The sequence below is a fragment of the Penicillium expansum genome, assembly GCF_000769745.1.
Source record: "Penicillium expansum strain MD-8 chromosome Unknown contig46, whole genome shotgun sequence".
NCBI lineage: Eukaryota > Fungi > Ascomycota > Eurotiomycetes > Eurotiales > Aspergillaceae > Penicillium > Penicillium expansum.
In genome coordinates this window covers 12288-40055 of record NW_015971183.1, presented here as the reverse complement: position 1 = coordinate 40055, position 27768 = coordinate 12288, and the positions used below count along the sequence as shown (strand labels likewise).

At 48.1% G+C, this 27768-nt stretch overlaps 12 protein-coding genes across 12 annotated transcripts; 7 read left to right on the top strand and 5 right to left on the bottom strand.

Annotated features, from left to right (window-relative positions):
• Positions 1–1936: 1936 nt before the first annotated feature.
• Positions 1937–3802, top strand: PEX2_015650 (amino acid permease GAP1; the record flags this gene model as incomplete). The annotated part of the gene is made up of 3 exons (XM_016738841.1): positions 1937–2207; positions 2267–2684; positions 2740–3802. The coding sequence occupies 3 exons, from the start codon at positions 1937–1939 to the stop codon at positions 3800–3802; spliced, it is 1752 nt and encodes a 583-aa protein (XP_016602358.1).
• A 1247-nt stretch (positions 3803–5049) lies between these two features.
• Positions 5050–7950, top strand: PEX2_015640 (GTPase-activating protein RGD2; the record flags this gene model as incomplete). The annotated part of the gene is made up of 4 exons (XM_016738840.1): positions 5050–5280; positions 5348–6500; positions 6557–6895; positions 6944–7950. The coding sequence occupies 4 exons, from the start codon at positions 5050–5052 to the stop codon at positions 7948–7950; spliced, it is 2730 nt and encodes a 909-aa protein (XP_016602357.1).
• Positions 7951–8729: 779 nt separating this feature from the next.
• PEX2_015630 (uncharacterized protein) lies at positions 8730–9868 on the top strand (the record flags this gene model as incomplete). Its single annotated transcript, XM_016738839.1, has 2 exons — positions 8730–9387; positions 9456–9868. 2 exons carry the CDS (start codon positions 8730–8732, stop codon positions 9866–9868), a joined length of 1071 nt encoding a protein of 356 aa, XP_016602356.1.
• Positions 9869–9985: 117 nt separating this feature from the next.
• On the bottom strand, positions 9986–10906 carry PEX2_015620 (SDR family NAD(P)-dependent oxidoreductase; the record flags this gene model as incomplete). Its single annotated transcript, XM_016738838.1, has 3 exons — positions 9986–10454; positions 10512–10777; positions 10838–10906. 3 exons carry the CDS (start codon positions 10904–10906, stop codon positions 9986–9988), a joined length of 804 nt encoding a protein of 267 aa, XP_016602355.1.
• Positions 10907–11358: 452 nt separating this feature from the next.
• PEX2_015610 (uncharacterized protein) lies at positions 11359–12157 on the bottom strand (the record flags this gene model as incomplete). Its single annotated transcript, XM_016738837.1, has 3 exons — positions 11359–11417; positions 11471–11516; positions 11582–12157. The coding sequence occupies 3 exons, from the start codon at positions 12155–12157 to the stop codon at positions 11359–11361; spliced, it is 681 nt and encodes a 226-aa protein (XP_016602354.1).
• Positions 12158–13870: 1713 nt separating this feature from the next.
• PEX2_015600 (uncharacterized protein) lies at positions 13871–14332 on the top strand (the record flags this gene model as incomplete). Its single annotated transcript, XM_016738836.1, has 2 exons — positions 13871–14079; positions 14149–14332. The coding sequence occupies 2 exons, from the start codon at positions 13871–13873 to the stop codon at positions 14330–14332; spliced, it is 393 nt and encodes a 130-aa protein (XP_016602353.1).
• A 666-nt stretch (positions 14333–14998) lies between these two features.
• On the bottom strand, positions 14999–16392 carry PEX2_015590 (L-rhamnonate dehydratase; the record flags this gene model as incomplete). The annotated part of the gene is made up of 3 exons (XM_016738835.1): positions 14999–15963; positions 16026–16248; positions 16306–16392. 3 exons carry the CDS (start codon positions 16390–16392, stop codon positions 14999–15001), a joined length of 1275 nt encoding a protein of 424 aa, XP_016602352.1.
• Positions 16393–16739: 347 nt separating this feature from the next.
• PEX2_015580 (SDR family oxidoreductase) lies at positions 16740–17659 on the bottom strand (the record flags this gene model as incomplete). Its single annotated transcript, XM_016738834.1, has 2 exons — positions 16740–17125; positions 17179–17659. 2 exons carry the CDS (start codon positions 17657–17659, stop codon positions 16740–16742), a joined length of 867 nt encoding a protein of 288 aa, XP_016602351.1.
• Positions 17660–18653: 994 nt separating this feature from the next.
• Positions 18654–21408, top strand: PEX2_015570 (putative C6 transcription factor; the record flags this gene model as incomplete). Its single annotated transcript, XM_016738833.1, has 5 exons — positions 18654–18820; positions 18892–18926; positions 18983–19099; positions 19152–20526; positions 20586–21408. The coding sequence occupies 5 exons, from the start codon at positions 18654–18656 to the stop codon at positions 21406–21408; spliced, it is 2517 nt and encodes an 838-aa protein (XP_016602350.1).
• A 1395-nt stretch (positions 21409–22803) lies between these two features.
• Positions 22804–25023, bottom strand: PEX2_015560 (putative Ste20-like serine/threonine protein kinase; the record flags this gene model as incomplete). The annotated part of the gene is made up of 4 exons (XM_016738832.1): positions 22804–24422; positions 24483–24799; positions 24867–24897; positions 24972–25023. 4 exons carry the CDS (start codon positions 25021–25023, stop codon positions 22804–22806), a joined length of 2019 nt encoding a protein of 672 aa, XP_016602349.1.
• Positions 25024–25092: 69 nt separating this feature from the next.
• On the top strand, positions 25093–25495 carry PEX2_015550 (uncharacterized protein; the record flags this gene model as incomplete). The annotated part of the gene is made up of 2 exons (XM_016738831.1): positions 25093–25196; positions 25267–25495. 2 exons carry the CDS (start codon positions 25093–25095, stop codon positions 25493–25495), a joined length of 333 nt encoding a protein of 110 aa, XP_016602348.1.
• A 1196-nt stretch (positions 25496–26691) lies between these two features.
• Positions 26692–27662, top strand: PEX2_015540 (SGNH/GDSL hydrolase family protein; the record flags this gene model as incomplete). Its single annotated transcript, XM_016738830.1, has 6 exons — positions 26692–26827; positions 26880–26919; positions 26968–27046; positions 27122–27411; positions 27476–27489; positions 27541–27662. 6 exons carry the CDS (start codon positions 26692–26694, stop codon positions 27660–27662), a joined length of 681 nt encoding a protein of 226 aa, XP_016602347.1.
• Positions 27663–27768: the final 106 nt, after the last annotated feature.

Sequence of the window (27768 nt, the reverse complement as noted above, 5' to 3'; positions counted from 1 at the left end):
CGCGATTACGAACACCTTGGGGTCTCGATGTTTGTTAGTCAACAAAAGTGAATAATCTTTCCCTTTGACGGGGATACCCGAGTCGAGCTACTGGTCCACGAAAGTCTATTAGCGGACCCTAGAATGCGAGGTCATAATCTTGGACCTACCAGAGTTTGCTGATTGATGTGTTCTGCATGCTGCCCAGCGAAAATACGAGGATCTTGATGAACTCGCCGACACCAAGCCAATCATTACACGAGTCTCTAATGAATACCACATGATAGTATCTCCCCAGCACACCCTTTTGGCTTTCTGGTATGCTTCTCCCGTGCTTCCATGCATATGAGTGGCAGACCGCCACGGGCTACGGAGGTAAAACTCTCGCTTTGAAAACGCCTAGGCATAGAGTTTCATGGCGCCATCCCTTATCCTAGTGGCTCCTAGTGGACCACCGGAGCTCATGTCAGGCGGCAGCGGAGAACCCAACCGAGGCGGTTCTTGTTGGAATGTCCATAATATCCTGTTTGCCTTTCTTACCACCTAGGCCAAGAGACTATATCCTATACCGAGGTGATGGCCAAGGAAACCCAATTGTGAAAGGTTGCGGACAAGCCTCAGCGGGGCGAATTTCTCCAGCCATATGGTATTGCACGCATATCCCTGTGGCCCATAGCGCATGCCACAGGAACGGGGTCCGTCGGGAAGCCTTCCCATAGGCAAGGGATGGGAAACGAAAAGGATCACCCCCTTCCGTCCAATGAACAGTACATTAGTATATTGTAGAGTAATAGTATATTCTAAGGTTATTTTGCCAAAACCTAGAATGTCAGCTCTCCACGATAAAGTGTTCGAGAAGAAAGATTATGAGGCACCCGGGGACGCCATGATGGCCAGGTGGAGGCCCTGGAGGAACCTTGGAAACTTTGGAAGGGATGTGTGCTCTTATCTCCTGCGGTTCCCTGATTGGGCAATGATCGACTATCTCCCACGGGTAGAGTGCGGAGAGACCGACAGATGGGGTTTAGTGGATCTGGGGATTTGCCGTCTTTGGGCTCCAGAAGCTTGGCTTTTTTTTTTTCTCAAGCCAACCAGACACGGGAATATCATCCTGGATAAAGTCACTCAAGACTTGTCAGCATGACTATTCATGTAATACGAGTAAGCTAGGTCGTGGAGATATTCAAGCTCGGGAGCTGGGTGTAGAGGATATCTATGACCTGAGGTGAGATCGTGACATACTAAATCACGCGAAAGATAATACATAGATAAGTAGTGCCCAGGTGGCGTCTAACAGACAAGGTTCCACCCGGGCACATCCTTGACTCGCAATAATTATCTCAATTTACCCCTTGCTGGTTTAAACAATAAGATAGAAAGGTGAAACACCATGTTGCCAAGCTCTAATGGCTTATCTCCCCGTGAAAGGCTCTGGCCGTTTGCAGCTTTCTTCCGCGACTATGCATGAATCATGACCATGTGTAACGCATAACCTCGAATAACATTTTAGGTATTTACAAAGTACATGCATCATAAATAAATCATAATTAAATCCGGAATACGGAGTAAAAAAGGAAGATAATTTGTTCATCTACTCTCAGGCTCGAGCGTTACCCAGAACATGCCAAGACTATCAGAAGATTGGAGTCTGAAATGTTATTAGTGCGAAACTCTAGTTGGTCTAAGCGCATGAAAGCAGATAGATGTGGGTGCTTTTGATTTAATTACATTAGATTTGATTATATGGAACGTAAAAATAATTATATCGCTTTTTATCTGAAATTGGACTGGTTTGTATTTATACCCTCGCTCACCCCCCCTCTCTAAACGATCAAACTACTATTTGTTTCACCCGTGTGTTGGTTCATAGACCTCAAATTCTCCGGAATTCTCAGGTCGATCAAACGTACATTTCTGTCTACCCTTCTCCGAACAAAACCCTATTCACATACACATCATGGAGGAGAAGAAGTTCGAGGAAAGCACCGTCCAGACTGGCTCGGACGGTCCCCCAGCCTATGGCGATTCATCTCCAACACGGGGAGGCATGGGCCAACGGATCATGGACAGTTTCAAGAGAGACCCCAACCACACTGTCTCCGGCCATGCTGGAGCTGATGGCTCTGGCTTCGATCTCGAGAATGCCGCCCATAACACTGCCAACTCCCCCCTGCAGCGTCGCTTGAAAGGGCGTCATCTGCAGATGATTGCTATTGGTGGTTCTATTGGTATGTTCTCCGTCGATTCTTCTTTCATTCAACCTTGCTAATTTCAATTTACTATGTAGGTACTGGTCTCTTCGTCGGTTCCGGATCCGTTTTGGCCGCCGGTGGTCCCGCCTCAGTTTTGATTGCCTATATTTTGATTGGAGCCATGCTTTACTGTACAGTTCACGCCTTGGGTGAAATGGCAGTCCTCTTCCCCGTTGCCGGTTCTTTCGCCCATTACTCGACTCGTTTCGTGGACCCTGCTTGGGGTTTTGCAATGGGTTGGAATTACGCTCTTCAGTGGCTCGTTGTCTTGCCCTTGGAGATCGTCGCTGCTTCTATCACAGTCGATTATTGGAGTCCAGGTGTTTCAAATGCTGCCTGGGTAACCATCTTCTGGGTTCTGATTGTCTCAATCAACATGTTCGGTGTGCGAGGTTATGGTGAAGCTGAATTTGTCTTCTCCATCATCAAGGTCATTGCCGTCATTGGTTTCATGTAAGTTACGCTGCTGTTTTCTGCAACTTGACCGTCTAACTAACTCGATTATTAGCATCCTTGGAATTGTCATCAACTGTGGTGGTGGTCCCGAAGGTGGATACATCGGCGCCAAGTACTGGTACGACCCAGGTGCATTCAGGAACGGTTTCAAGGGTCTCTGCAGTGTGTTCGTCAACGCCGCGTTTGCCTTTGCTGGAACCGAACTTGTTGGTCTTGCTGCCGCCGAAACCGCCAACCCCCGCAAGTCCCTCCCGACTGCCGTGAAGCAGGTCTTCTGGCGTATTGCTCTCTTCTACGTGGTTTCCCTTACCGTTGTCGGTATGCTGGTGAGATACGACGACCCCAAACTTATCAGCGGTACCTCCTCTGCCGATGCCAAAGCCTCTCCTTTCGTCATCGCCATTGAGAATGCAGGAATCAAAGCTCTGCCTTCGATTATGAACGTCGTCATCATGATTGCTGTCCTCTCTGTCGGTAACTCCTCCGTCTACGGATCCTCGCGTACTCTTGCTGCCCTTGCCGAGCAGGGTCAAGCCCCCAAGTTCCTCGCATACATCGATCGCCAGGGTCGTCCTCTTCCCGCCATTCTGGTTGCGTCTGCCTTGGGTCTGCTTTGCTACCTCGCCGCCTCCGACGTGCAGACTACCGCCTTCTCCTGGATGATGGCCATCTCGGGTCTGTCGTCTATTTTCACCTGGGGCTCCGTGTGCGGTGCCCACATCCTCTTTCGTCGTGCTTGGAAGGTACAGGGCCACAGCCTGGACGAGCTGGCCTTCCGTTCTCAGCCTGGCCTCATTGGCTCGTGGATCGGTCTTATCTTCAACTGTCTCGTGCTGATTGCCCAGTTCTGGGTTGGTTTCGCTCCCATTGGTTACGCAGACATGACCGCCCAGGAGATTGCCTACAACTTCTTCTCTGTCTACTTGGCCGCCCCCGTGGTTCTGGTTTCCTACATCGGGTATAAGGTCATTTACAAAACCAAGTTTATTCTCCCCTCCGAGGCCGATTTGAACACCGGTCGTCGCGACCTTGATATCCAGCATTTGGTGGAGCAGGAGCGGGCCGAGCAAAAACAATGGCCTGCGTGGAAGAGGGTCTGGAACTTCTTCTGTTAATCAGATGTCATGTCTTTTTATTACATTTTCTCTCGACGACATCCACCTTATGTACATCTTGATATTTGAAGGCCATCTCACCTTGAACGCTTGTTTTAAAGATAATCACGATACCATAATTTTTTCCATGAATATCATACAAAACATTCATATTTCAATATTTCAATAATGAGCATAAACTCCTTTTGATAACCTACAAGGCATTATATTAACGTAGATCATCCTCTCGAGCCTCCAGCCTTGGCACAAAATACTTGTGGGGGAACGTTTGACCCAGGGAGTCAGACATGATCAACGGCTTAGGGGTAAGGTGCCACATAATATATTGTACTATTCTACTATTGGACTATATTGCATATTCTGTAATATATATATTGATTGAATGTATATCAATTACCCTCGAACAAGGCTCAGCCACATTTGATGTCAATGCAACTCAATTGTAAACAAAAACAGAGAGTCTCCAAGCCACACACCAACCCCCCCTTTTTTTGTTTTTTTCTTCAACGCCTGAAAAAAACACCCAAATTTAAAGATTTGCAGCCTATTACCACCCCAATGTAATTTTCAATCCCAAAAATAGCCTAAGTGGATTCAAAGACGGTGGGGACAGGAGCCAAGTTGTAACCCAAAGGACTTTTGCTGGGCTGTATTGGTCTCAGATGTACACGAATCCGTCGTATCCCCGTAAGAATACGAGCCACATGACGCCCTACGATCTGGAAATCCAAGAACTTCATCTACTCTATCTCCATCTCCATCTTCATCTTTCCCATTTCTGTCTTTCTTTGTTTTTGTTGCCAGCTTCCTGCCGACTTGCATCGCAATCTGCTTGGCCTGGCTTTCGCTCCTTTTAGCCTCGAATTTTTCCGCGAACCGGCGCTTAACACCCTGCGCACTCTCTTCTCTCACATTCCAAAGTGATCTTCCCTCCTTCGTCATTGGCGTCTCGGTCTATGCGCAGTCTCATCCAGCGTAAAGACTGGATATTGAATTGACAACCAAGCCAGCTGGTCTTCTCTCGGTGTCCTTGTCCATATCGCAAACCTAGAGCCTCAGTGGCCGCCCACCGTTAATTCGCCCCGATTGACTCTCATTTTCGCGCTTCTCCCACCCTTTTACGACTCGTGTTTTGCTCTGAACCTACGAAATTACTGGTATCACCTGCCGGATCGCTCTCTCTTCTTACGCCGATCACAACGTGTCTCCGCTTAACGGCCTGAATCAGCCTTTTAGCCGCCGCCATAATGCCCGGTTTCGCGGACTCTTTCTGGACCCCCGACTATGCTTCGGGTCTAGGGGTACTGTATGGGAAGCTGCAACAGGGAGTTGTCGAGAACAAGCAGATTCTGGTCATTGCGTCTATGCGTGCAGACGCAGAAGAGCAGTATGGACTCCGCATGGGAGACATTGCCCCGAGCGTGGATAGGGTGACTTCGGTGGGATTCGGCAAGGATGATGGTGCCAGTGTTAGAAAGGTTCGTTTCCGACGCATGAAATGGACCGGAGGGAAGAAAGGCTGACGTTGCGCGAATCCTATTACAGGCATACGAAGGAATCCGCACCGAGATGGTCGAGGCCTCCAAAAACCACCAGAAGATCGCCAACAATATCCGTGAATTGGTCGTATCCCCCTTCCGACGTTGGGGCGAGCAGCACGAGCTGCGTGTTCAGTATTCGCATGACCTCCTCCAGTCCCGCATCAAGGAACACACCAAGCAAGCCGAGTTGGTAAGGAAGTTGCGCAGTACTTACTTCAACAAGTGTCGTGTCGTTGAGGACCTGGAAGAAGAGAACAAACTTGCTTTCCAAGACCCTGAATCGAGCCCCAAGATCAAAGCTCCCCCGAAGATCGTTCTCCCCACAGAGGAAGAGCCCGAGGAAGACCCCATCGAGTTGGGTGAGCGGATATTCCCGCCGGATCACCTGAAGAAACTCCTCTCCCATATGCTTGATAACATCAAGCTTGGCGAGGCGAAGGTTCCCATTATCGGCACCTATTTGAATGTATCCACCGGTGCCGATATTGCCCAATATATCCAAACCTACATGGAGGCCGAGAACCTCGCTCAGGTGGAGATAATTGGTCAGGATATGGTAAACAACGGTCTTCTTCGCTTGGTTGGAAATATGGGCAATGTTTTTGCCAATAGCTCCAAGATGAACTACCAGTGGCGACCCAAGGTTTTCCAGCTCACTGGTATCCCAGAAAAGAAGAAGCCTCTCATGCGTGTCACCTCAGTGGCATCAAGTGAGGACGGCACCGGCAATGACTCGCCTATTGCGTCTGTCTCTGAGATGTTGTCTGGCTGGAATCCTCTCAACAACCCTTACCCGAACGAGACACCTTCAGAGAAGCTCCGGAGGGAGGCTTTGGAAGCCGATGAACGGTACAAGGTTGCCGTTCGTAAGCTTGACCAGATCCGATGCCGGCTGGAGGAAGAAGTCATTGGCCAGCTGAAGTACATGGAGCAGTGCGAGCTTGACCGCCTCAAGGCCATCAAAGCCGTGGTTCTTGACTTCTCGGGCGCAATTAGCAATGTTATCCCCAACCTTCAGAGCACAGTGGATCATATGATGCTATATCAGGAAACAATTCAGCCCCTCGGCGACTTGAGATATCTGCTGGAGAACTACCGCACTGGTGGATTCGTACCTAAGATCCAAGCATACGAGAACTACTATGGTTCCGTTGAAGGTACAAACGTGGTTATTACCCAGAGATACAACGTTGCTAATTTTAATTTCCACCAGAACAAAACTTTGGTGTCGACCTTGAAGCTAGAGCCCGTGCCGACCGCAAACGGGTTCCGATCCTGGTGACCACCATTCTGACCTACCTAGACAACCGTAAGGAATCCATGGAATATGCTCAGATTCATGAACCAAAGCTCACAAATCCTACAGGCTACCCTGAACTTGAAGGGGATGAAACACGGCGAATGATCTGGCTGACTGAGGTTGATTTAAGCACGACGCATAAGCTTCGTCAAGTTTTGAACAACAGCAAGACTGATTATGCCGAGGCGTTGCCTCAGTTCGAAATCCCAGTTATTGCAAGCGTTCTAAGATTGTACCTTCTTGAGTTGCCAGGTTCGTCGCTCGGTGCCTTCATATAGGTTTATGCTAATCCCCAGATAGACTCATTGGTTTCCTCACAAGTTTACGAAATCGTCAAGACGATTTATTCCACCACCGCTCATGAGACCACGGAAGAAGGTCGGATCAAGGTTCTGCAAAGCACCCTTGGACAACTCCGCCTTGTCAATATCGCTACGCTTGATGCCATTATGACTCACTTCACGCGCCTGATTGATTTGACCTCGGCCGACGAAGAATACATCACTTCGTTGGCACAGGCCTTTTCCCCTTGCATTCTCCGCCCTCGCATCGAGAGCAGCTTGACGATGAACGAGCGCCACAGCTACCGTCTGATCCGCGATCTGTTTGCTCACAAGGACTCCATCTTCGGCGAGCTGAAGCGCCAATCGAGTGCCCTCGGAATTACCAGCTCCAGCTCCAACCGTCCACGCGCCATCAGCACGGACGAGAGTAACCGTCGTGCAGCGATGGAGGCCCGCCAGCGAGCCATTGTCAACCGCAGCCGGGCAACCAGTCCCGCCAATCGCCAACGGCATCGACGCGACCGCTCGAGCGGTGCTTCGGAGATCGGCCGGTTCCCGATCAATGTCAACAGCCCTTCGGATCGCAGATCCGCCCGCGGTAGTCTAGATGTACCACCCAGCAAGGCTCCACAGACCGGATCTGAGGATGCCCCTGTCGTGAACACCCAAGTTACTGAGCCTGTTACCAATGGCACGTACACGGAGTCTCCTGCCTCGGCTGATACCAGCACCAGTGGCCACTCGAGCTCCCCCAGTCCCCCTCCCGTTCTTGCCGAGACAGCCTCCGATGACTCTCCAACTCCTACTCCTACTCCGGCTGTAGCATCTGCCGAGTTCGATAAGCGCAATTCCATGTCCCGCTCTTCTGGCGCTCGATCCAGCCGCAAGCCAGGCCTTGGTAGCTTGTCCAGCTTCCCCACTGGCTCAGCTGTCGGAGCCAGTGGCACAGACAGCAACCGAAGCAGCATCGCTGAAAGTGAACCCAACAGAGTCACTCTGGAGGACAAGCCCATGGATGACTAGCTTTGAGGACTTGTGGATGCAGAGGAAACCTTGTATAGATCGAACTGGGAGCAGTATATCGTGCTGGGGGAAAACATGGATTATTGCATCGCATTCCATTCACATCTTCGTTGCTCCCTGATCATGGCGAAGACGACCTTGCGAGTTGCAATTTGGAACGTTACCTTTACTTTTTCTTGTCTTTTGTTTCTCCTTTTGAACTTGAAATTTTACTGCATGCCGCTTAGGCATGCACGCATACATACCCTGTCCCTTCTGCTGTGTCACTGCAGAAGGGGTTGTTCACATGCCTTTTACCTTACTTCTGTTACTGTTACTGTGTTTTCCCTCTTATGTTCCCTGATGCAGTCCCTTTGTTGCCCTCGTGGTGTTATCCACTTGGTGTATGTATACTCCTGATTCTTTCTCGTGCACATGAATCTCTTTTTGTCCTATATATATCATTACTCTCTGATAGTGTAGTTCTGTAGAATATACGTGGAATTCAATAGCCAACTATTTTGAACCCTTTTTATATCTGAAATTACTGTCTCCACCAAGCTCTGAATTCGGGACAAGAACCACCGACGAGTTTTAGCTCGCATTGACTGAAGGATCTCAACATTCCCCCCAAAAATATTACTGTCTACGAACGTCTCGCGCAAAACCCCTAGAACCAGACACCAAGAGTACTTTGTAAGAATAAGCAACCCCGCATCCCCATCTTTCAAGCAATCTACAACTTAAACTAAACCCCACACCAGCCAAAACACAGCATCCCAAATAAACAACCCAAAGCCATGACACCAACAACCCAAATCCCAATAGTGGACTCCCACATCCACCTCTTCCCAGAAACACACCTAAGGACCCTATCCTGGCACAACCCCAACAACCCACTGGGCACCCAACACAGCGTAAATGAATACCGCCACGCAATAACACAATCCAACACTACCCCCCTTCTCCGGGGCTTCATATTCCTCGAAACAGACCGTCTCTCCTCAATCACCGACTCAACCCCACCAAACCACGGCTGGCAACACGCCCTGGACGAAGTCTCCCTCTTAACACGCATAGCCCTCGGCACGCCCGTCCAAGGCGAGGGTCATGTCCCGCAGGACAAGGAGCTCTGTCTGGGAATTGTGCCGTGGGCGCCTGTGCCCGGTGGACCGGATGTGCTGAGAGAGTATATGGAGCAGGTGCGTGGTCGCACGGGGGAGGAGGTTTGGGGGAAGGTTAGGGGGGTTAGGTATTTGGTGCAGGATAAGGTTGCGGGAACGATGCTTGGGCATGGGTTTGTTGCGGGTTTGAAGTGGTTGGGGAGGGAAGGGTTTGTTTTTGATCTTGGGGTTGATGCGAGGTCTGGGGGGTTGGGGCAGTTGAGGGAGGCGGTTGAGATGATGGGGTTGGTTTATGGCGGGTTGGAGGGCGATCAGGCGGTTACGATTGTTATTAGTAGGTCATTCTTTTCTCTTTCTTTTAGTGAGGTCCCCGGTTGAGGTCGTTCTTGCTAACTACTATAGATCATTTGTGCAAGCCTAACCTTCGATTGGGTGATGATATTCGTTCTCATCCCGAGTTCCTTGAGTGGAAGGATCTTGTGACTAAGATGGCCAGAGCAAATCCTAGGACTTATATGAAGCTTTCTGGGGCTTTTTCGGAGCTTCAACCGTTAGAGGCGGAGTCGGAACCGGATTTTGGGGAAATTGTTGAACGCGTGCAGCCATGGACTGATGTTGTTTTTGACGTTTTCGGGGCGGAACGTGTTATGTTTGGATCGGATTGGCCGGTGTGTAATGTTGGCGGTGGTGGGAATGATGTCGCTTGGGGTAGATGGAGACGTGTGGTAGAGGAGGTTTTGGAACGGAGGGGACTGTCCGAGGAAGAAAAGAGGGGTGTATGGGGGTCTGTTGCTTTGCATGCTTATGATATATAGAGATTTAGATATTCTTACTACGAAGCATAGAGATGTAAAGTTACATGGGCTTGAAATACATATATTCATGAAGAAGTAGCTAGGACATCCAAAAAAGAATAAACACTATATACATCTTCATTGTAGGTTAACAAATAACCCACCATCGACCAGTAGCTGCGCACCGGTCACATAACTACTCAATTCCTCACAGGCCAAGAAAACAGCCGGCCCAGCCAAATCCCGCGGTTGACCCAGCCTGCCCAACGGAATCCGACCCTCCATATAACTCCGCTTGACGGGATCTTTCATATCCTCCTCGTTAAGCTGTGTCCGGATAGTCCCCGGTAGGAGCGCATTACACCTAATACCGTATTTGCCGAGTGCACACGCACACGACTGCATGAGACTCAGCACACCGGCCTTGGTGGGGGTGTAATGTGTCTGCTGAGCACCACCAACCAGAGCGGAGATGGAGCTCACGCCGATGATGGAGCCGCCCGATGGCGACTGGATGAGTGCCATTTGGCGGGCTGCGGCTTGGGTGGCGTAGAATGCGCCTGAGAGGTTTGTTGAGATTGTATGGTTTAAGAGGGAGGGTTCGAGTCTGGCGGGGTCGTTAGAGAGGAGAAGAGGGGTGGAATGGTAAATGGATATAACTCACTCTAGGAATTCAGCAAACTGGCACACGCCTGCGTTGCTGACGAATACATCTAGACGACCAAATGCCTCGACGGTCTTCGCGACGAAATTCTGGCCTGTCTCTGGTTGTGAAATGTCACCGGATACCGTGAGGAATCGGGTGGCTGCTTCGGCTTCGATCTCGTTCACGTCTTTGCGCAGTGCTTCTAGAAGCGCATCTTCCTTTTCGCCACCGAGGTGGCTGATGGAGACTTTGGCTCCATGGCGGATGTAATCAAGGGCAATTGCCTATAACTTGGTTAGTTTTTCTGTCTGAATCCATTCATATTCGGATATGAGATATCCTACCCGTCCAATGCCGGTGAGGCCACCGGTGATGGCGGCGACTTTACCAATTAGTAACTGTGGGAACGCCATTGGGAATGTTAGAAATGGAGAGGTGTCCTTTGCAATTCTCGCAATTATCACCTGGGGTGAAGTGGATAGATTTCTCGATAAGCTCGGGATTTCGTGTTGATGTTACCCCGAGTGTGTGGGGTAACCCCACATCTCCGGCAAATGGCAGAGACAGGGCAGATCACCTAGAAAGGTACTTCGGATTAGGCTAATTGACATTTGGAGGGGTCAAATTGTTTTTTAGGGAGAATGCTTTTGATAGTTCTGGTGATTTATTTCGAAACACAGGTAACATTCGTTAGGGCTAGTCTTTGCGACAATATTGTCTTGTTTTGCTCCTTTTCATGCCCTGGTGTCATTAAGGCTACACCCGTCCTGATCAATACTAATACCTAGGTATGCCCCTAGCCATATTCAAGCCGCCCTTGTACTTTCGGTCAACACTTCCTTTTCGATTTTTTCTTTATCTTCATTTATCTCTTGTTTCCCTCAGTGGGGCCGTCGCTCTTCACCGGCGCCTTCCCTTTGCCGCCTGTTTGGAGAATCAGTAACCCGAGTTCATGAGGGTGTTCAATGGGGACTCACTGCTCTGGTATAACACTGTAGCTAGAAGAACAGCAATGACTGAGCCCTGTCAAACATTAGCAATCTTATCGATCCGATGGACCCTCTGGGGCAAAAAATAGGTCATCTCACTAGCGAAAGGTCCATCCCTTCTGCCACCACCACTTCCCATGACGGGCGTTTTATGGGGAGGTACACCGCAGCAATATCCATCAATTTTACCACCATCACCAAATTACCACAGTGATAAACGTTTGTTTTGGTCTTCCAGATATTCTGCCCGCGAACCTCCAGTATTGTCTCCTCTCCATTTGCAGCAGCATTCTGAAGATGCACATCAAATTTGTCTTTGAGGGCGCTCCATTGAGGCACAACTGTAGCAATAGGTTCGGAAGCGGCTTCTTTACTGCTGCTTTCGTTGGGACGATGGATATACCATGTTACTCCTGCCTTTTTCCGAGATATATCAAAAAGGGGAAGGCCGGAGGCGTCACAGAAATGTCGTCGCTGAGACCATGATGCAATATCACCGTCCACGCTAAAGAGCTTGTTTAGAAGGGGCTCTTCGGCAGTTGGGGTGCTTGAAATTGTGAAGTTGCCGCTGGACCAGCCCACACTGTGTTGCTTCACTTGAATTGTTGTGGTTGAGGAAGCAACATGTTCCGGACGGATAGCGATGGGTTTTTTGATGGGTGCGAGTGGTTCCATTTTATTACCGTGGGGAATGAGGATGAACTCAAAATTAGGGGGGCTGAGAGTGATTAGAAGAGAGAAGGAGATGAGTTGGGATTGGGCATTGATGAATACATAGCTTCCAAAGTTGCCCAGGTGATTTTCTTAATAAACGCAAAGTTTGATGGCGCTGGGGATCTGCTTTAAAATTAACGACAATCTACAACATCCATGCAATACTAAGTTATACATGACGTCGTCCAAGGCTCTAATGCAGACTTCATTTATAAAGATTTGGGGGCCTTTTCTCTTTTAGGTAAGGATATGTCTTGTGGGCTGTCGCAGATAATTTGATACAAAAAGTAGGGACTTGGCGCTAAAACCAGGCCAAGACCTTCTGATTTGTGGGCATTACCCCCCTGGCACTAATGTATCAGTGGAGAATGAGAAATCTATTTGCTAAATCGTGGATCTTCGTTTGGGGGATGCATTGGCCCCCGTTGGCCCCCGAGTATCTAGCCCCGGGGCGGCCCAGTTGGGGGCCACCATGCACCAGGTGGGTCAGCCCATGTTTAGTTTTTCTGATTTATGATCCTTTTTCTTAGAAGTTATTGCGACACAGATATTGCAGGCCATTGGAAAGAAGCTAGGACAGTAACTCAGGAAGTGGTTGGATGAAAGCATTTGAAGCAGAGGCTTTGGGTTTGTTTAGGTATCTTCTTTCATGTTCCGGGGCGTTTTAAAGTGGCAGTATTTAAAGCTATATTGCCATCTTGGTGATACATTAGAACATGTGGGATAGAGTGTAATATATAACTCTTCCAAGGTTATACCGAAGTATCTCTTTTTTTTTTTTTTCTACATAATGGTCTTACAGTTAGGTAGACTTTTCATAAAACACCCTAATTATATACTCAAACTTAAGTAAGATTAACTTCAAGCCCTTTCTCTGCTTTGTTCATATATAGTGAAGGGTTAAAGTTGTTGAATAGTATACGTGGATAGTGTATTGGAATCTTTTCATTTTTGAAATTGAAGCTATCTTTATCGGCTTCTCTTCCACCCCTGTAAATACAGAAATCCCTCATTCATTTGTAAGAGAAACAGAAATAAAGTACTCCATAAAACAAAGCCTATTATCTCTTGATCTATGAACTTTTCATCGACTGAAAGCAGGCCGAGTTAGAATGTGAACTGGCGATGCAGACCCTATACAACACTAGTGATGAAGGTATCACCCTACATTGACAGCGCTAATCTAGATTCTGTAGGATCAGAGCCCCACGTTAACTAGGGAGGATCAACTGGGATTCTTAATAAAAGTTAATTAGAGAAATGGATAATATAATACATTCATTTAAAATCAAATGTAATCAAAAATATTTTGGTGACCTCCGTGGACATGATGATTTGATCATCTTTCTTTTTGATAAATAGGTGATTACTGTTAGACCCCTGCTAGTATGTATGTAGTAATGACCACCAACTACCTAGGTAGTGATCTGGTGATCTGACCTAGACGCTTTTTTTTGATTACATTACATATTCGAATTCAATAGAATAATGGGTTCTACAGGGGTGGAAGGGAATCATATAAATAAGGCCTTTGGCTCTAAGCAAGAGAGATCAGACAGTCCTCCAGTTCCGACTATTCTACTCTTTCAACGCAGTCTATTCCTCGGTTTAGCAAAATCCAGTTTTGAATATCTTGCTCCAAAAACTGATCATCTTGACCAAACTCTGCCTATCATGCCTTCTATCAAAGACTTTGCTTGGGGCACCATGGTGTTGCTCGCCTTTGGCGTCCAGTCCAACTTGGCCTCTCCAACATCGTCTCCTCATACAATGGTCATGATCCGTGATGAGAACTTCGCCTACCATAAATCTGAGGAGATGGCCAACATCATCCTTGCTCGTAACTCCGAGTCTCCTCTTGTCAAGCGCAGTCATGCAAAGGTGTAGGCTTGCAGGACCTCGTCCTGCACCGACTGTACTACCGTCTTCGATGCCGATCTGTCCTCTCCTAGCGCTTGCATTCCCGCCGACAACACCGCTTGCTTGATTGTTTCCAATCTTGATGATGCGAATATCTGGACCTGGAACCATGCTGGCTGTAATGGCCGCAACACCGACCACAAGGGATGCCCCACTGGAGAGAACACCTTTGGTTCTCCTGGAACTAACTCCATCGGCGTGCACCCTGGCTGCTAATGCCAATGGGGAAGTGGGTTTGCCCGTGGGCCTGTTTAGAATGTTGGAATGACGCCAGGGAGGTCGCTCAAATTCGACAACGGGAGGGGGTATCTTTCTGAGAAACAGCTTCCTATTTCGAGCCGGGGAATTGAAAATGGTCGTCCCTTCGAGTCTTCGATCATTTATTGAATATTAGAAGCAGATTGACCTACGACGAGAACCAATTGAAGAAGTATATAAGCAGTAAAAAGTAGAGTAATTTCTTCATTTGGACTACCCTGTGTAACATGATAATGATAAGACACGAATAGTAAGAGCGATGAAGTGTAAAAATACCCTCTACTCCATTGTAGATTTAGGTGCCTCCCGCTGCTTATAGGGGGTCCATTCTCACTCCATAAAACTCAAGTCTTGGAATATTTATAGACGGAGTAGGTGTTGATTTTACATATGTTTCTTACATTAAAGTATCACTGATTGAATTGTTTCTATACCGCCTGTACGCGGAGAGTGCGACAACCACCGTACTTTTTAAATGATGATCAGTATGAGACGTAATTTAAAGAATCCTAAAATCCGATGTGTATGTACATGACTCTCGTATAGTGCGTAAATAGCTGATGAACATGAAATATATCAAAAGAAATAAAGATAGCAAAAGATTCCACCAAATCACCCAAATTTTTACGCAGAGCCATTAGCCGCCTCCTCGTTGTCGGGTGCGCGTAGGGACTTCTGGGGTGCCGGCGTAAGGATAGCAGCAGCAGGGATCAAAGGAGCAGCGGGGTTGAGTTCTAGACCAAACCCGGGTTTGTCCAAGACAGAGACATCAAGGTAGCCCTTGGTAGGAATGGGCTCATTCAAGAAAAGGTTACCAAACACAGGCTCGACGGTGTGACCATCGGCAGAGTTGGCAAGATATTCCTGGAAGGGACTGTTCGACTGGGAGACGACAAAGTGGTACGAGTAGGGGCCTGATGCATGGGGCACAACGGGAAGATCGTAGGCAGCAGCCATAGCAGAGACCTTGAGTAGCTCAGTCATTCCACCAACCCACATCACATCGGGCTGGAGGATGTCAACGTTGCGGCCCTCAATCAGCTTGCGGAAGCCGTAGCGGGAGTACTCGTGCTCGCCAGTGGTGAATGTGACAGTGGGGTGGGCACGCTTGAGGAGCGCATGGCCGTCGAAGTCATCGGGCGAAAGGCACTCCTCCCACCAGTCAATATCGAGCCCAATAGCCTCGCAGCGCTTGACTAGCTGGATTGTGTAGGGAACAGTCAAGGACATGTAGCAGTCCACGCGTAGTGGGAAGTCAGCACCAACTTTCTCGCGCTGCTGACGCAGGTATTCAACGTTCTTCAAGAGGCCCTCAGTACCCTCGTCAGGACCGTGTGGCAGAGCCACCTTGGCGCCAATAAAGCCGGCGGCCTTTGCGGAGCCAGGCTGGGGACCGGTGCAGTAGAAGTTCAGTCGGGTTCGAGTGGCACCTCCGATCAGCTTGTAGACAGGCTCTTTGCGGATCTTACCCTGCAGATCCCATAGAGCGAGGTCAATGACCGAGATCACAGCGACGGGTAGACCCTTGCGGCCGTAGAACATCGAGGCGCGGTACATCTTCTCAAAGAGATCGTTTGTGTCGCGGGGGTCTGTTGAAATACAGTTCGTCAGAAAGATCCATTGTTCTATGTATGTGAGATGGTATACATACCCGCGCCAACCAGGAAGCGATTGAAATGTTGCTGGGTCAGCCAGCATGCAGGCGGACCTCCGAAACCAGTCGCAAAGCCCTTGGTGCCATCAGTGGCCTCAATTTCCACACAAAATGATCCCAAAACATTAATGCCCCATGACGTTCGCGAGCCACGGAATTGTGCCCACTTGGTCATGGGTGTGGAAATGTTGCTGTCGACCAGCCAGTGGCCTCCCTTGACCTGTATTGATAGTTAGCATGTCAAATATCGAGACAATTGCCATCTCAAAGTTCTTACATTGTGGTAATCACCGCCAGAGCCAACACCATCAATGATAAAGGTGCGGACTTCCTTAATGCGGGGGAATTCCGTTGTTGAACCCATGATGTATGAAATGAGCAAATCTCAAGAGAAGAAGAATTCAATGATTGTCCACAGGAGAAGATATCAAAAGAAATGAAAGCAGAAATCCAACAATTGCGGGGGATTCACGTCTATTTCAACGAATTCCACATGCCGAGGCGAGCTCGGGGCATTGCTAACCCGAGAGACGGACAAACGCCGACGCGGAGAATTTGTTGCGACAACACATGCTATTTTATTATGATCGCGCTAAGTGTGGGCCGGACAAAAATACTCTTGAAATTCCATAATCTATGGGTTATAGTTTTCAAACTTCAAAGGCTCAAACAGGGAGGTGAAGCAGAAAAGCTCGAGAAGGGAAGAATGATCTATTTATCGACATCCACACTGTTGGTCACAGAGCAAAACACCTCCAAAGCATGACCGAGATATTCCTGAACTCCTTCGAGTCGAGGGGTCATATCACTTCCCAGAGGGAGAAGCTTCTCGGCTTGACGACCTTCGCCAACTCCTTCGCCAGTAACAACCTGGTACACAGCCGCCATTGCCTTGTCCTTGTCACCGTTTGGCTTGATCTTCCCGCTGACCAAAAGACCCTGAATCTGCTCGGTGAAGGTTCCATTATAGTCATCCGGCAGTGGGTTCTTGCCTAGAACCACCGTGTTGGGCATGTTGGTGTTGAAGGTTCCGAGAACGACAGTCAGAGTGCGGATGTTGAATGGGGCAACCTCCTTAGCAAGGATCTTGGTGAGAGCTATTGAACTAATAATTAGCTATTATTCCTGGCGATAAGCTTGTGACACATACCGTCCAATCCAGCCTTTGCACTCGCATACACCCCCATGGTGGGAATACCGTCAAGCGAAGCCCCGCTGCTCATGTTGACTATCACCCCGGATCTTCGTTGGCGCATATGGGGCAGAATAGCCCGGATAAGACGCAAGGGGCCAAAGTACATGGTCTCCATCTGGGTCCTCACTTCATCCTCATCGAAAGTCTCGATGGGGGCGTAGATGGAATAGCCGGCGTTGTTGACCAGGACGTCAATATGGTCACCGTGACTTTCAAGCTCGGTGATGATATCGCCACTCTCGCGACTGTCCACATCAAGCTGGACCCATTTGCCCCCCTTAGACTCAATCTCGGCAACCAGTACGGGTGTCTGGAATGGATTGCGCGAGGTCGCAATGACCTTGTGTCCGCCAGCCTGGGCGGCGCGGGCCAAGGAAAGGCCAAAGCCGGAGGAGCAGCCAGTGATGAGCCAGGTGAGCTTAGTAGTAGCCATCATTAAGGTAATGATAACTAGACAAGAGCACAACAGATCTGCTTTAAGCATCACGTATCGGAGTTAACACTGTACAAATACCGAGGACTTGGGGTAGCCGCGGACTTGAGGTAACCCCGGATGACTGCCTTGTTCTACTTGGAGTATGCGCATTTACTCTAGCGACTGATGTTGGTAGAAAAAATGGGACTGGTTGGTACTAGTAGAAATGGTTGGTTTAGGGCGTGTACAAATTAAAAGATTTATTGATAAAGCCCTAAATCTCGCATTTATTGGTTGTTTTGGAACGCGATGACACTGGGCTTACACCGAGTAGACTATAGTGACACGTTAGCAATCTTGGGCTAGTAGATGTTACAAGGAGCCATCATGAAAAGCTTGATCTGTATATTGTAAGAGTCCAACTCGAGGCCACTTTTATGAATAGTGCCCGGTAAAGTTAGCGAATAGTATCTAAGGCAAAAGTACCCCCAAAACTCATGCATATACAAATTTAAATTTTGCTTTAAACAATGGCTCTATAATAAGCCAGAGACTACACTGGACAAAGTAAGCCTTGCAACTCTTCTATGGACTAGTATTGACCACGGGTTGTTGTTGAACCGTTTGCTCACTCCCTTTTTAGGGTACAAACTGCTTGGTGATACTCTTCCAAATATTATAATCTGCTATTTACTTAAATGGAATTAAATCTCAAAGAAATGCAAGAAACAGAAGTAATCGAGTAATCGAAGTAAACCAGGAGATTCTAAAAGCGGAGAATGCGGGGTGCCCCAGTTTCTGCCTTAGGCCTTAGCTCCATGAGTCCAATCATTTCTGTTTCTTCTTTCTCTTTCCCTCGGATTAAATTCTGACGATCGTGGAGACCATTTCAAAGTTCCCTCTTTTTAATAACAACATACCAGGCTATCCCAGCCTATTCGGACATCTCACCGTAAATCGGCGCTGCATCATGCTCGGTCCCTGATAGGGCGAATTGCTATCTCGCTAAATCAAAATGCCGAACACTGCGCTTCCCGCCCAGGAGACCCTGTCCTCCAATCAGCAATTCGACGATCCAAACCGAGATCAGAGTGCAGATTATTCTTCAGATTCTGATAACGATCATATTGGACTCAATGGCTCCACAAGAGCCTTGAAGCGAAAACGCCCCCTCACTGTCTCGTGCGTACCTGAATCGGCTCGGCTACCCGTATTTATATCAAACGAACTTAACCCCGGCTAACCCTACCAAGGTGTGAGCTATGCAAGCAGCGAAAGGTCAAATGCGGTATGTCGTAAAAAGACCCTAGGCAAATGTTCCATTTCTAACATTAATAAACCCAGATCGAGTACAACCGAGCTGTGGCTGGTGTACCCGAAATGGCCAGCTATGTGAATATAGAGAACGAAAGAAGCCTGGGTTGAGAGCTGGCTATGGAAAGGAGTTGGAACAACGACTTGGTAAGTTTTTGTGCAGTCTTCTCGTCTATTTCATGTCTCACTCGTACACCAGATCGATTGGAAGATATTATCCAATCGCAAGCTCGGCTTATCGAGATGCATATGCTGCAAAGCCAGTCTTCAATGGGCCACGAGTTACCCGCCACTGGGCATCTTTCATATAGCTCCCCATCCGAGCCGTCGGCAGTCCACGGACCCAGTCCTAGTGCGGCCCTGTACTTCAACGACCCTGGGTCTGCCGTTACTCTGCCCTCACGCCGTGCGGATGTGTCAACCCACAGTCCATCAGATGGCTCTGTGAAGAATGTCTCACATAATCATCTACAACATGACATGTCAACAGTGCCGGTTGGCCAGTTGTTACATACCCAAAACGCACATCATGATTACACAGGAAACGAATCATCTTTGAAGGTTCCCGTTAGCATATACTCAAACCAAGAGCAATCTCTTACTAATCCTGATCTAGATCTGCCACCATATGACTTGCTATATGCTTTGGTAGATCTCTATTTCGAACACATCAATTCCTGGTGCCCGATCCTCCACCGGCGAACAACCCTGGATACATTTTTTGGCCCGTCGCCACTAGACGAAGCAGACCGAATGGTGCTGTATGCAATTGTGGCAACTACTCTGCGTTTTTCTTCCGACGGCAGACTTGATGACCGGAGCAGAAAGCGCTATCATGACTCATCCAAACAAAAGGTCGTCCTGTATGGCCTGGAAAATTCTTCCGTCAAGGCACTTCAGGCACTCGTGATTTTGGCTCTTGATTTGGTTGGATCTTCCAATGGGCCACCGGGTTGGAAGCTACTTGCCCTGATTACCCGATCCGTAGTTCAGCTAGGGTTGGCTGTGGAATCAAAGTCTTCTCTTATCAACCCCCTCTATCCCTCAATCTATACTCTGAGAGCTGTTACTCTTTCAGAGGCAGACTCTTGGATTGAAGATGAGGGTAGACGTCGTTTGTTTTGGATGGTCTACTTGCTGGATCGATATTCCACCCTAGCGACTGCATTCAATTTCGCCTTGGACGACAGAGATATCGACCGCAAACTCCCTTGCAAGGATGATTATTTTATAAAGAATCAGCCTGTTGAGACACGGTGGTTCCGATGCTCCAGTGACCGTGCGGATTATCTCACTAAAGCTGAGAACGTTGGATCTTTCGGTCTTTATATTGAAATCTTGGGTATCCTCTCGCGGATTCACTTGTTCTTGAAACGGCCTGTGGATATCGGAGCTCTCTCCGACGTCGCAGAATGGCAGGCTACTTATCGCAAACTCGACAGCGAGCTTACATCGTGGGAGTTCAATCTCCCAGCGGAATACGCCTACGAAAACTCGTCCCGACTCTTCAGTGGGCCCAAGAATGGGCGGGCTCTGCACAGCGATTGGGTACAATTACATGCAACCTACCAAACGTGAGTCGGCTGCATCTTCATCTTTCTGTTCCAACCAATTAACAAGTTGATCACTCTAGGGCTGTGATTCGTCTGCACTCCTCCGCAGCATACCCGACAACCCGATCTCCAATCTTTACGCCCTCATATAGTGCCAGCCAGCGATGCCTACTAGCTGTCGAAAACATTCTATCAGTTACAAGGTTTGTTGTAGAGCACAGCATGCTAGACAAGATGGGTCCGCCATTCGCCTTCACTCTCTGGGTCTCGGCACGCCTACTCCTCGTCCACGGCTCAACCATTGCACATACCGTCAGCCCCGATATCATCTTTTTTGTGGATACTCTATTTCAATTAGGAAAATACTGGAAAGTCGCCGAGCGATACAGCAGCATCCTTCAACGCGTCCTGGACGAGTACAACGAGTATCAGCAATCCATCGCCACAGATGGTGAACGATCCACACCATCGACAGTGAAGATTCTCGCCGATATGCGTCGCTGTGCATTCGACCTGGACTTTTTGATTTCGCGTCAACCACGAGAGTCCCCCGCCGACAATGGCATTGGCGAGAGCCACCAGCCCCAGCCACCCTTCCCGACAATGCCTGCACGCAACTTCGCCCCCAACGAACTCGAATACCTCGATGTTTTTGGTTTCTTTAATGTTCCCCGTGTTCCGCCTGCTCGGGCTCCTGATCTATCTACCTCTAACCCCTCTCATTTGGAAATTTCAGAGCCTGTACCAAATCCGATGTCGATTCATGGATTGACAGATGCTGGCCCGGCACCTCCAACTGGGTCAGTAGATGATAGCGGCCATCCCTCCAATGCAAATGAATTTAACATCACCAACTACCTGATTCCGACGCCAGAGACGGATTGGCTGTTCCGACCATCCTAGAGGCACTATCTCCTCATCACTTGCGTCCTTTTTTCAGTCGCTTCTTGCCTATGGACTGAAGAAGACATTCGAGCACCGAAGTCATGTGAAGACCGAGTGTGGTGGGGATATCATATCCATTGCACGGTATTGGCTCAGCTGAACGACCCTAGCATCAGTTCATTTTGTAAACTCAACAAACAAGGCGTGTCACGATTTTGCGCACACTGTTGAGTGCAGGTCGAATCAATGTATTCCTCTTTTCGGGTGTTGAGATTGGTTCAGATTTTACAGAGCACGCAATGAATAAACATGGTACCAAGGGCTAGGAGCGAATGCTAAGATGAAAATCCGTGCTACCTTCTACTGTCATAAATTTACGAACACCCGCCATGGGAGTTTCGATTACTGCATGACCCTGTGTAGGTGAATTTTGCACTCGTATCCTCACGGCCACTTTCATTAGTAAGGTATATACTATGTCGGCCCTTCTCCTGTGGTGGGGATCAAAATTTTCAGCGCTGACCAAATTTCTTCTATCAGTCTCCTCATCTAGAGATAGCTTACCAGCAGACGCGTTTCGCACGGAATCGGTAATTTATATTAACAAAGAAAATGAGCCAGAAACCACCATCTAAATTTAAACTAAAAGAGAGTTTAGCAGAACCATGGAACAAACTACCATATCCACGGTACATCCGGGTCCTAAATACATTAGCCTCTTTATGCACCACCTAAGACATCTGCCTTTGTCATATTCCATCTAATCTCTCTCTCTCTCTCTCTCTCTCTCTCTCCACATAGCTCACCATGTGGCCTTCAGTCTGCTGACATAGGAGTGATATAAGTGGGCTTTGAACAAGCTTGTGAATTTAGGTAAACATGTTATAGACTGCGACACCTAGATGAGGATGAAAGGATATAAGGCGTTCTCAATGAAGAGGGTTGCAAACAAAAAGAAAACATGAATATAATACTCTAAAATGTGACATTATGGAGACACCTTGTTAGATTATAGTTTTATGATTTTAGCATGAATATTCCTTCCGCGGCATCACTTCATCATTTCATTTGAATAAAGCATACCTTTGCAAATCCCTATTGGTGAGGTTTAGGCAACTGTTGAAAATAAGAAAAGAAGAGAAAAGACCACACAAGGTCAATATCAGCCGAGCAGGTAATCTTCTAACACGGGCCCCGATCAGGGAGCGCAGTCATGCAAGTGAGAGCAAGAACTAAGAGCAGAGATAAGAGTTCCAATTACAGTGTTAACTCCTACACATAACATACATGAAAGAAGAGGAGACCAAGGCCTCAAGAAACAAAGAAAACAAGGAGTAAACAGCGCGAAGTACAGGGCCTAGAAACTCCATTGGGAACACTCATTTCTACTCAAACAAAATTCAGACATGTTCATTACGGGTCAGTGCGGGGCTGCAATCGAACGAGGACCTCCTCGAGGAAGGCGTCGAGAACAGCATCAACACCACCACCCATGTCAACAGGGCTCTCCATATCCCAATGGTGGAGGCTGTTGAAAGCTCGAGCAATGTCTTCGGCAACCTTCTCCAGGCCATGATGGATGCGGACGCTGCGGTCAAAGTCCTTTTCTTCTTCTGGGGTAGGCGGGGGCTCGTTGGGGTTACGTCCGGGTTCGAGACGGACGAGGTGGTTGCGGCGGCGGTCCATGGCTGCACGGAGGGCTGGGAGGATCACGGTTCCACAAGCGGTTGCACGCTCAGGCTCAGGGAGAGGTCGGGTGGAACGCTTGTGGTCACTGGAAGTGGGAGTGGGAGGGGTGGAGCGGTGGGGGATAGCACGGTCATCCATGTTTGATGGTGCGCGCTTGGACTTGAGTCCAGAAACTGGCTTTGCATGTTGCAGCGGATCTGTATGTCTTGGGAGGGCGACTTGAGGGATGCGTGGAGACTGTGGCTGGTGTTCCAGCGGATCAGCAATTGTGCGAGAAAGTGGAGCTGGCTTGGGCACAATTTGAGCGGATGGGGTGCGGTATTGGTCGTGGAGGGTAATGCTGGAGAGTTGTTTGGCAGGAGTGCCCTGGTTACTGACCGCGGAGGTAGGTTTGGCCGAAGAAGCAGTATCAAGTTTGTTAGTGTAGTGAGGCGCTGCCTGTGCATATTGTTCGTTCAATCCTCTCATGGGAGGGCTGTCTGCCGCGGGTTTGCTAGCCACTGGAGACACGACTTTGCGTGGAGGAAGTGCGGTCTGGGAGGGGCGTTGCTTGAAAGGGGAAGATGGAGCAGATGGAGGAAGAGGGGTTTTGGTAGGAGAAACATTGAAAGCAGGGTTTGCCGGGGCCACTTGAGCGTGTGATTGAGTCTGGAATGTTCCGACTTGTTGGGGTGTCTCATCACACAGATCCCACTCTTCTGTCTCATTTGTTCGCGCATTGGTTTCAGAGCCTTTCATAGGGCGCAACGGGGGTGCAGATGCCTTTCCCACAGGACGAACGGTCCCAAAATCCCAAAGGTCTTCTTTTTCCTGTGTCCTGGCGGTTGCTGTTTGATCGGCTTCTCTATCATCATACCCATCATCATATTCGTCCTCGTCATCTTGACCCCGATGAGTTATTTGCCAGCGCTCTGCGCGCTCGATGAGTTCTGTCAGGTACGTTGTTCTTTTGGCACGCTTCACAAACGGATGCTCAAGAAGCTCCTTGGCTGATGGCCGCTCCTTAGGGTCTCGGCGCAAGCACAGTTCAACAAACTGCTTGAAAGGCTTACTAAAATCGCCTACCAATGTGGGGGGCGGGTTCTTGGGAATCAAAAAAAGCACCTTCATCGGGTGAATGTCGGCGTACGGAGGATCACCGCAAGCCAGTTCAATTGCTGTGATACCCAAGGACCAAATATCGGCCTTGTAATCGTATCCAGATTGCTTGATGACTTCGGGAGCCATCCAGAAAGGAGTGCCTACAAAGGTATTCTTCTTGGTCATTGTTGCCGACAGTTGTCCCGACACGCCAAAGTCCGCCAATTTAACTTGACCACTCGCGCTGAGAAGAACGTTGGCAGCTGCAATCAAAAGTGTTAGTCGCCACACATTGTCCTTTCAGCTAATTGAGATCTTCGTACCTTTAATGTCTCGATGCAGCTTCTGGTCACTGTGTAGATAGTCTAGCCCGCGCAGAAGCTCCCTTAAAATAATGGCAATGTACTCTTCGTGGATCACACCAGGTCGCAAGAGACCATGGCAACTACCACCAGCGCAGAACTCCATGATAATCCACAGGTTGGACCCCTTCAAGTATGAGCCATGGTACTTGGTGACATAGGGCGACTTCAGCTCGGATAAGATGGCAATCTCCTTGATGATATCGTCGACATCATCCTCAGCATTCTCAACGTCAATGATTTTGATAGCCACTGATTCTCCAGTGCGTCTATCCAGACTGATCGTCCGAATTAGGTCAGCTGTTTGTTGTACCAAGACGTTGATGTGGAAGGTCCTCGACTTACCCTTTGAAAACTTTACCGAAGCTTCCACCGCCTAAGGAATCACAAAACGGTCAGCAACCACATGAAGCTCATGATCCCTGAAGGCCCAAGTATTGAAACACCTACCGATGCAAGTTTGCTTGGTGTAAATGGTTTCCGGATCGATGGGAGGCGGCATTTTGGCGATTTATCCAAGTCACTGGAGGACAACGATGCACATGAATCAAGAATAGATCTGTCGAGACTAATGGTGGATTGTCAAATTCACGACCGGCAGTCACCTATCACAAGGACGGAGTGTGGGGTTGGGCCGTATGTGATGGTGCTCGAAAGTGGACTCGGGATGATTGTGTGGGATGAAATAATGTTGCTATCCGATCAATCTGATTCAATTAGATAAAGTATGTGAAATATATCTCAGGATGGCAAGATTTCAAGACTGCAAAAGGAGAGAAGGAAGAGAAGAGACGGTGTTATTCGTTTGGGTGCTCACAATTGATAAGACGTCAACTGATAAACAAAGACAATTGTTCAATCGGAGCAGGTGCGGTGAGGGTGGTCGTGGAATTCCAGATCGTTTGTGGCATACTCTTCACGTTACGATCAACTCGTCTCACTCCCCAAGCTTCTCAGGGATATCTATGTCGTGAGCTGCCCTTGCTTGTTTATCGACGCGGGGGGCTTATTTTGCCGCCGCTTATCTGGGGGCGGTGTATCTATGGCTTTTTGAGTCCAATTAGAATATTTGTATGCCGTAGATTGTACAACTATCTGAGACTCGAGTTTCAGACTTGGAAGGCCTAAAATTATCAATTGGACTCGATGTTGAGAGTTGTAATGATCATCTACATATGCTCTTTTCCTAGAATTCCAACCATCCTAACTGTAAATTTCGCATTTTCTCAAACGGGAATGCGAATGCGAATGGGAGGATATTGGGAATTAAACATCTAGTATAATTATTAATTACATGAAAAAGAGGTTATTTGTGAGCATAAATAGTAGATCTAGTAAAGCTTGCTACGTTTTGAGGATATATAGTTTGGAGAAGAGAGCGATAAATTGTTGTATAAAGTTTACAACATAAAGCACAGTATGATTATATAGACTGAAAGACCTAGGCGCACAAGATGTATGTATTTATGTCAAATTCGCGATATCATCAAGCCCAGAGAGTAATGGTCGAATTAAACTAGGGCATGAAAGGCACCCGTGACACAATACAAAGAGACATGTGCCTAAGTGGTTTCCTTCATGGGAACATCAAAGCAATAGGCCCTAGTTATCTTAATATCCCAACCCAACATGTTCACCTCCTTTCATATTTTATTTGGGCATCTATAGATATTTGACATTTATACTACATTCCCGATAGGTCAAGCTCATTATTTATCCGCAACTCAACTAAATGATTAACTACATATACATCGACCGCGCAAGTGGATTTCCGTTTCCACTTTAGTGCTCACCCCGTGCTGCCTTTTGCTCACTGAGTAAAACCGAGCACGCCCCTGAGTATTATGTAATAATTAAGCTTGCACACTGAGCACCTGGGCATCACTTGATCATTACATAAGCCGGATGAACTGCTTAGGTGGCTAGGTGACCTCAGGTTCTGAGGTCGCTCACTGAGCGTGACTTGGTTAGATGGGATCGCGGAGTCCCGGGTAGATCTCGGTTCAAAAACCTCCAAATGTATAGTAATCTTCAGCCTCCGCGGAATCCCGGGTCACCTTCCCTTCCTGTCTACGTCTACTTATATCGTAAGCCTCGTCCCCCATAAAAATATCTTCAAACGTCCTTGAAGATCAAATTTCTTTTTCTATTATATCCTTACCTCTTTATTATGGCGGCCATTGAGACCCAGGGGAAAGAGGATGTTCCCAAGCCGTACGACCAGTTCATTCTCTTCGGAGACTCTATCACACAATTAGGCTGCAACCAAGAGCTAGGGTTCGCATTTCATGCTGCACTTCAAGAATGTGAGTTGCTTTTCTAACTTGTATTGTCAATAAGCTTATGGAATAACATTAGCGTATAGTCGAAGATTGGATGTTATCAATCGCGGTCTGGCGTAAGATTATCCCAGGCTAGACCAGACTGAATCATACTAAATTCAAAGTGGATATACGACTGCCGATGCTACCCAGGTCTTTGAAAGCTTCTTTCCTTCACCGCAGATAGCTACCGTGCGGTTCATGGTAAGCTGCCTTCATTAGCAGGCCCATTTGAATTCTTAAATGCACCCAAGAGACTAATTGACTAAAATCCGGTAGGCGATCTTCTTCGGTGCTAACGATGCATGTGTTCCAAACCACAACCAACATGTACCTGTGGACCAATACAAAGAGAACTTGAAGATAATAATTCAGCACCCAGCAACACGCGCACAAAACCCGCACATTATTCTGATCACCCCGCCTCCGGTTAATGAGTATCAGCTGGGGAGCTTTGATGCTGCGAATGGCACTCCGTTCCTGAGCAGAACTGCCAGCTTGACTAAGTCATATGCAGTGGCTGCGCGGGAAGTTGGTACATCACTCAATCTCCCTGTTGTGGACTTATGGTCAGCATTCATGAAACCCACTGATTGGGTCTCGGGATGCTCCGAATAATGAGATATTCTCTAGCCTTTTTACTGATGGTGCGTGATGATATATTCCGACCGAACTAGCTGTGCTTACTCGTCATACAGGTCTTCACCTGACCCCGGCTGGTAATCGCATCATCTACGATGAACTTTTGGAGATAATCCAGGCTACTTGGCCGGACCAGACTCCCGCAATGCTTCCGATGGTATTCCCGGCACCAAAATGAAACCGAACCACCCGCGTTTTACTCCTCTTCACCTTCGACATAATCCACTGATTATGTAGTGAATACTATCAATCTTATCAAGACTGGGTGCCCTAGCTTACGAGTA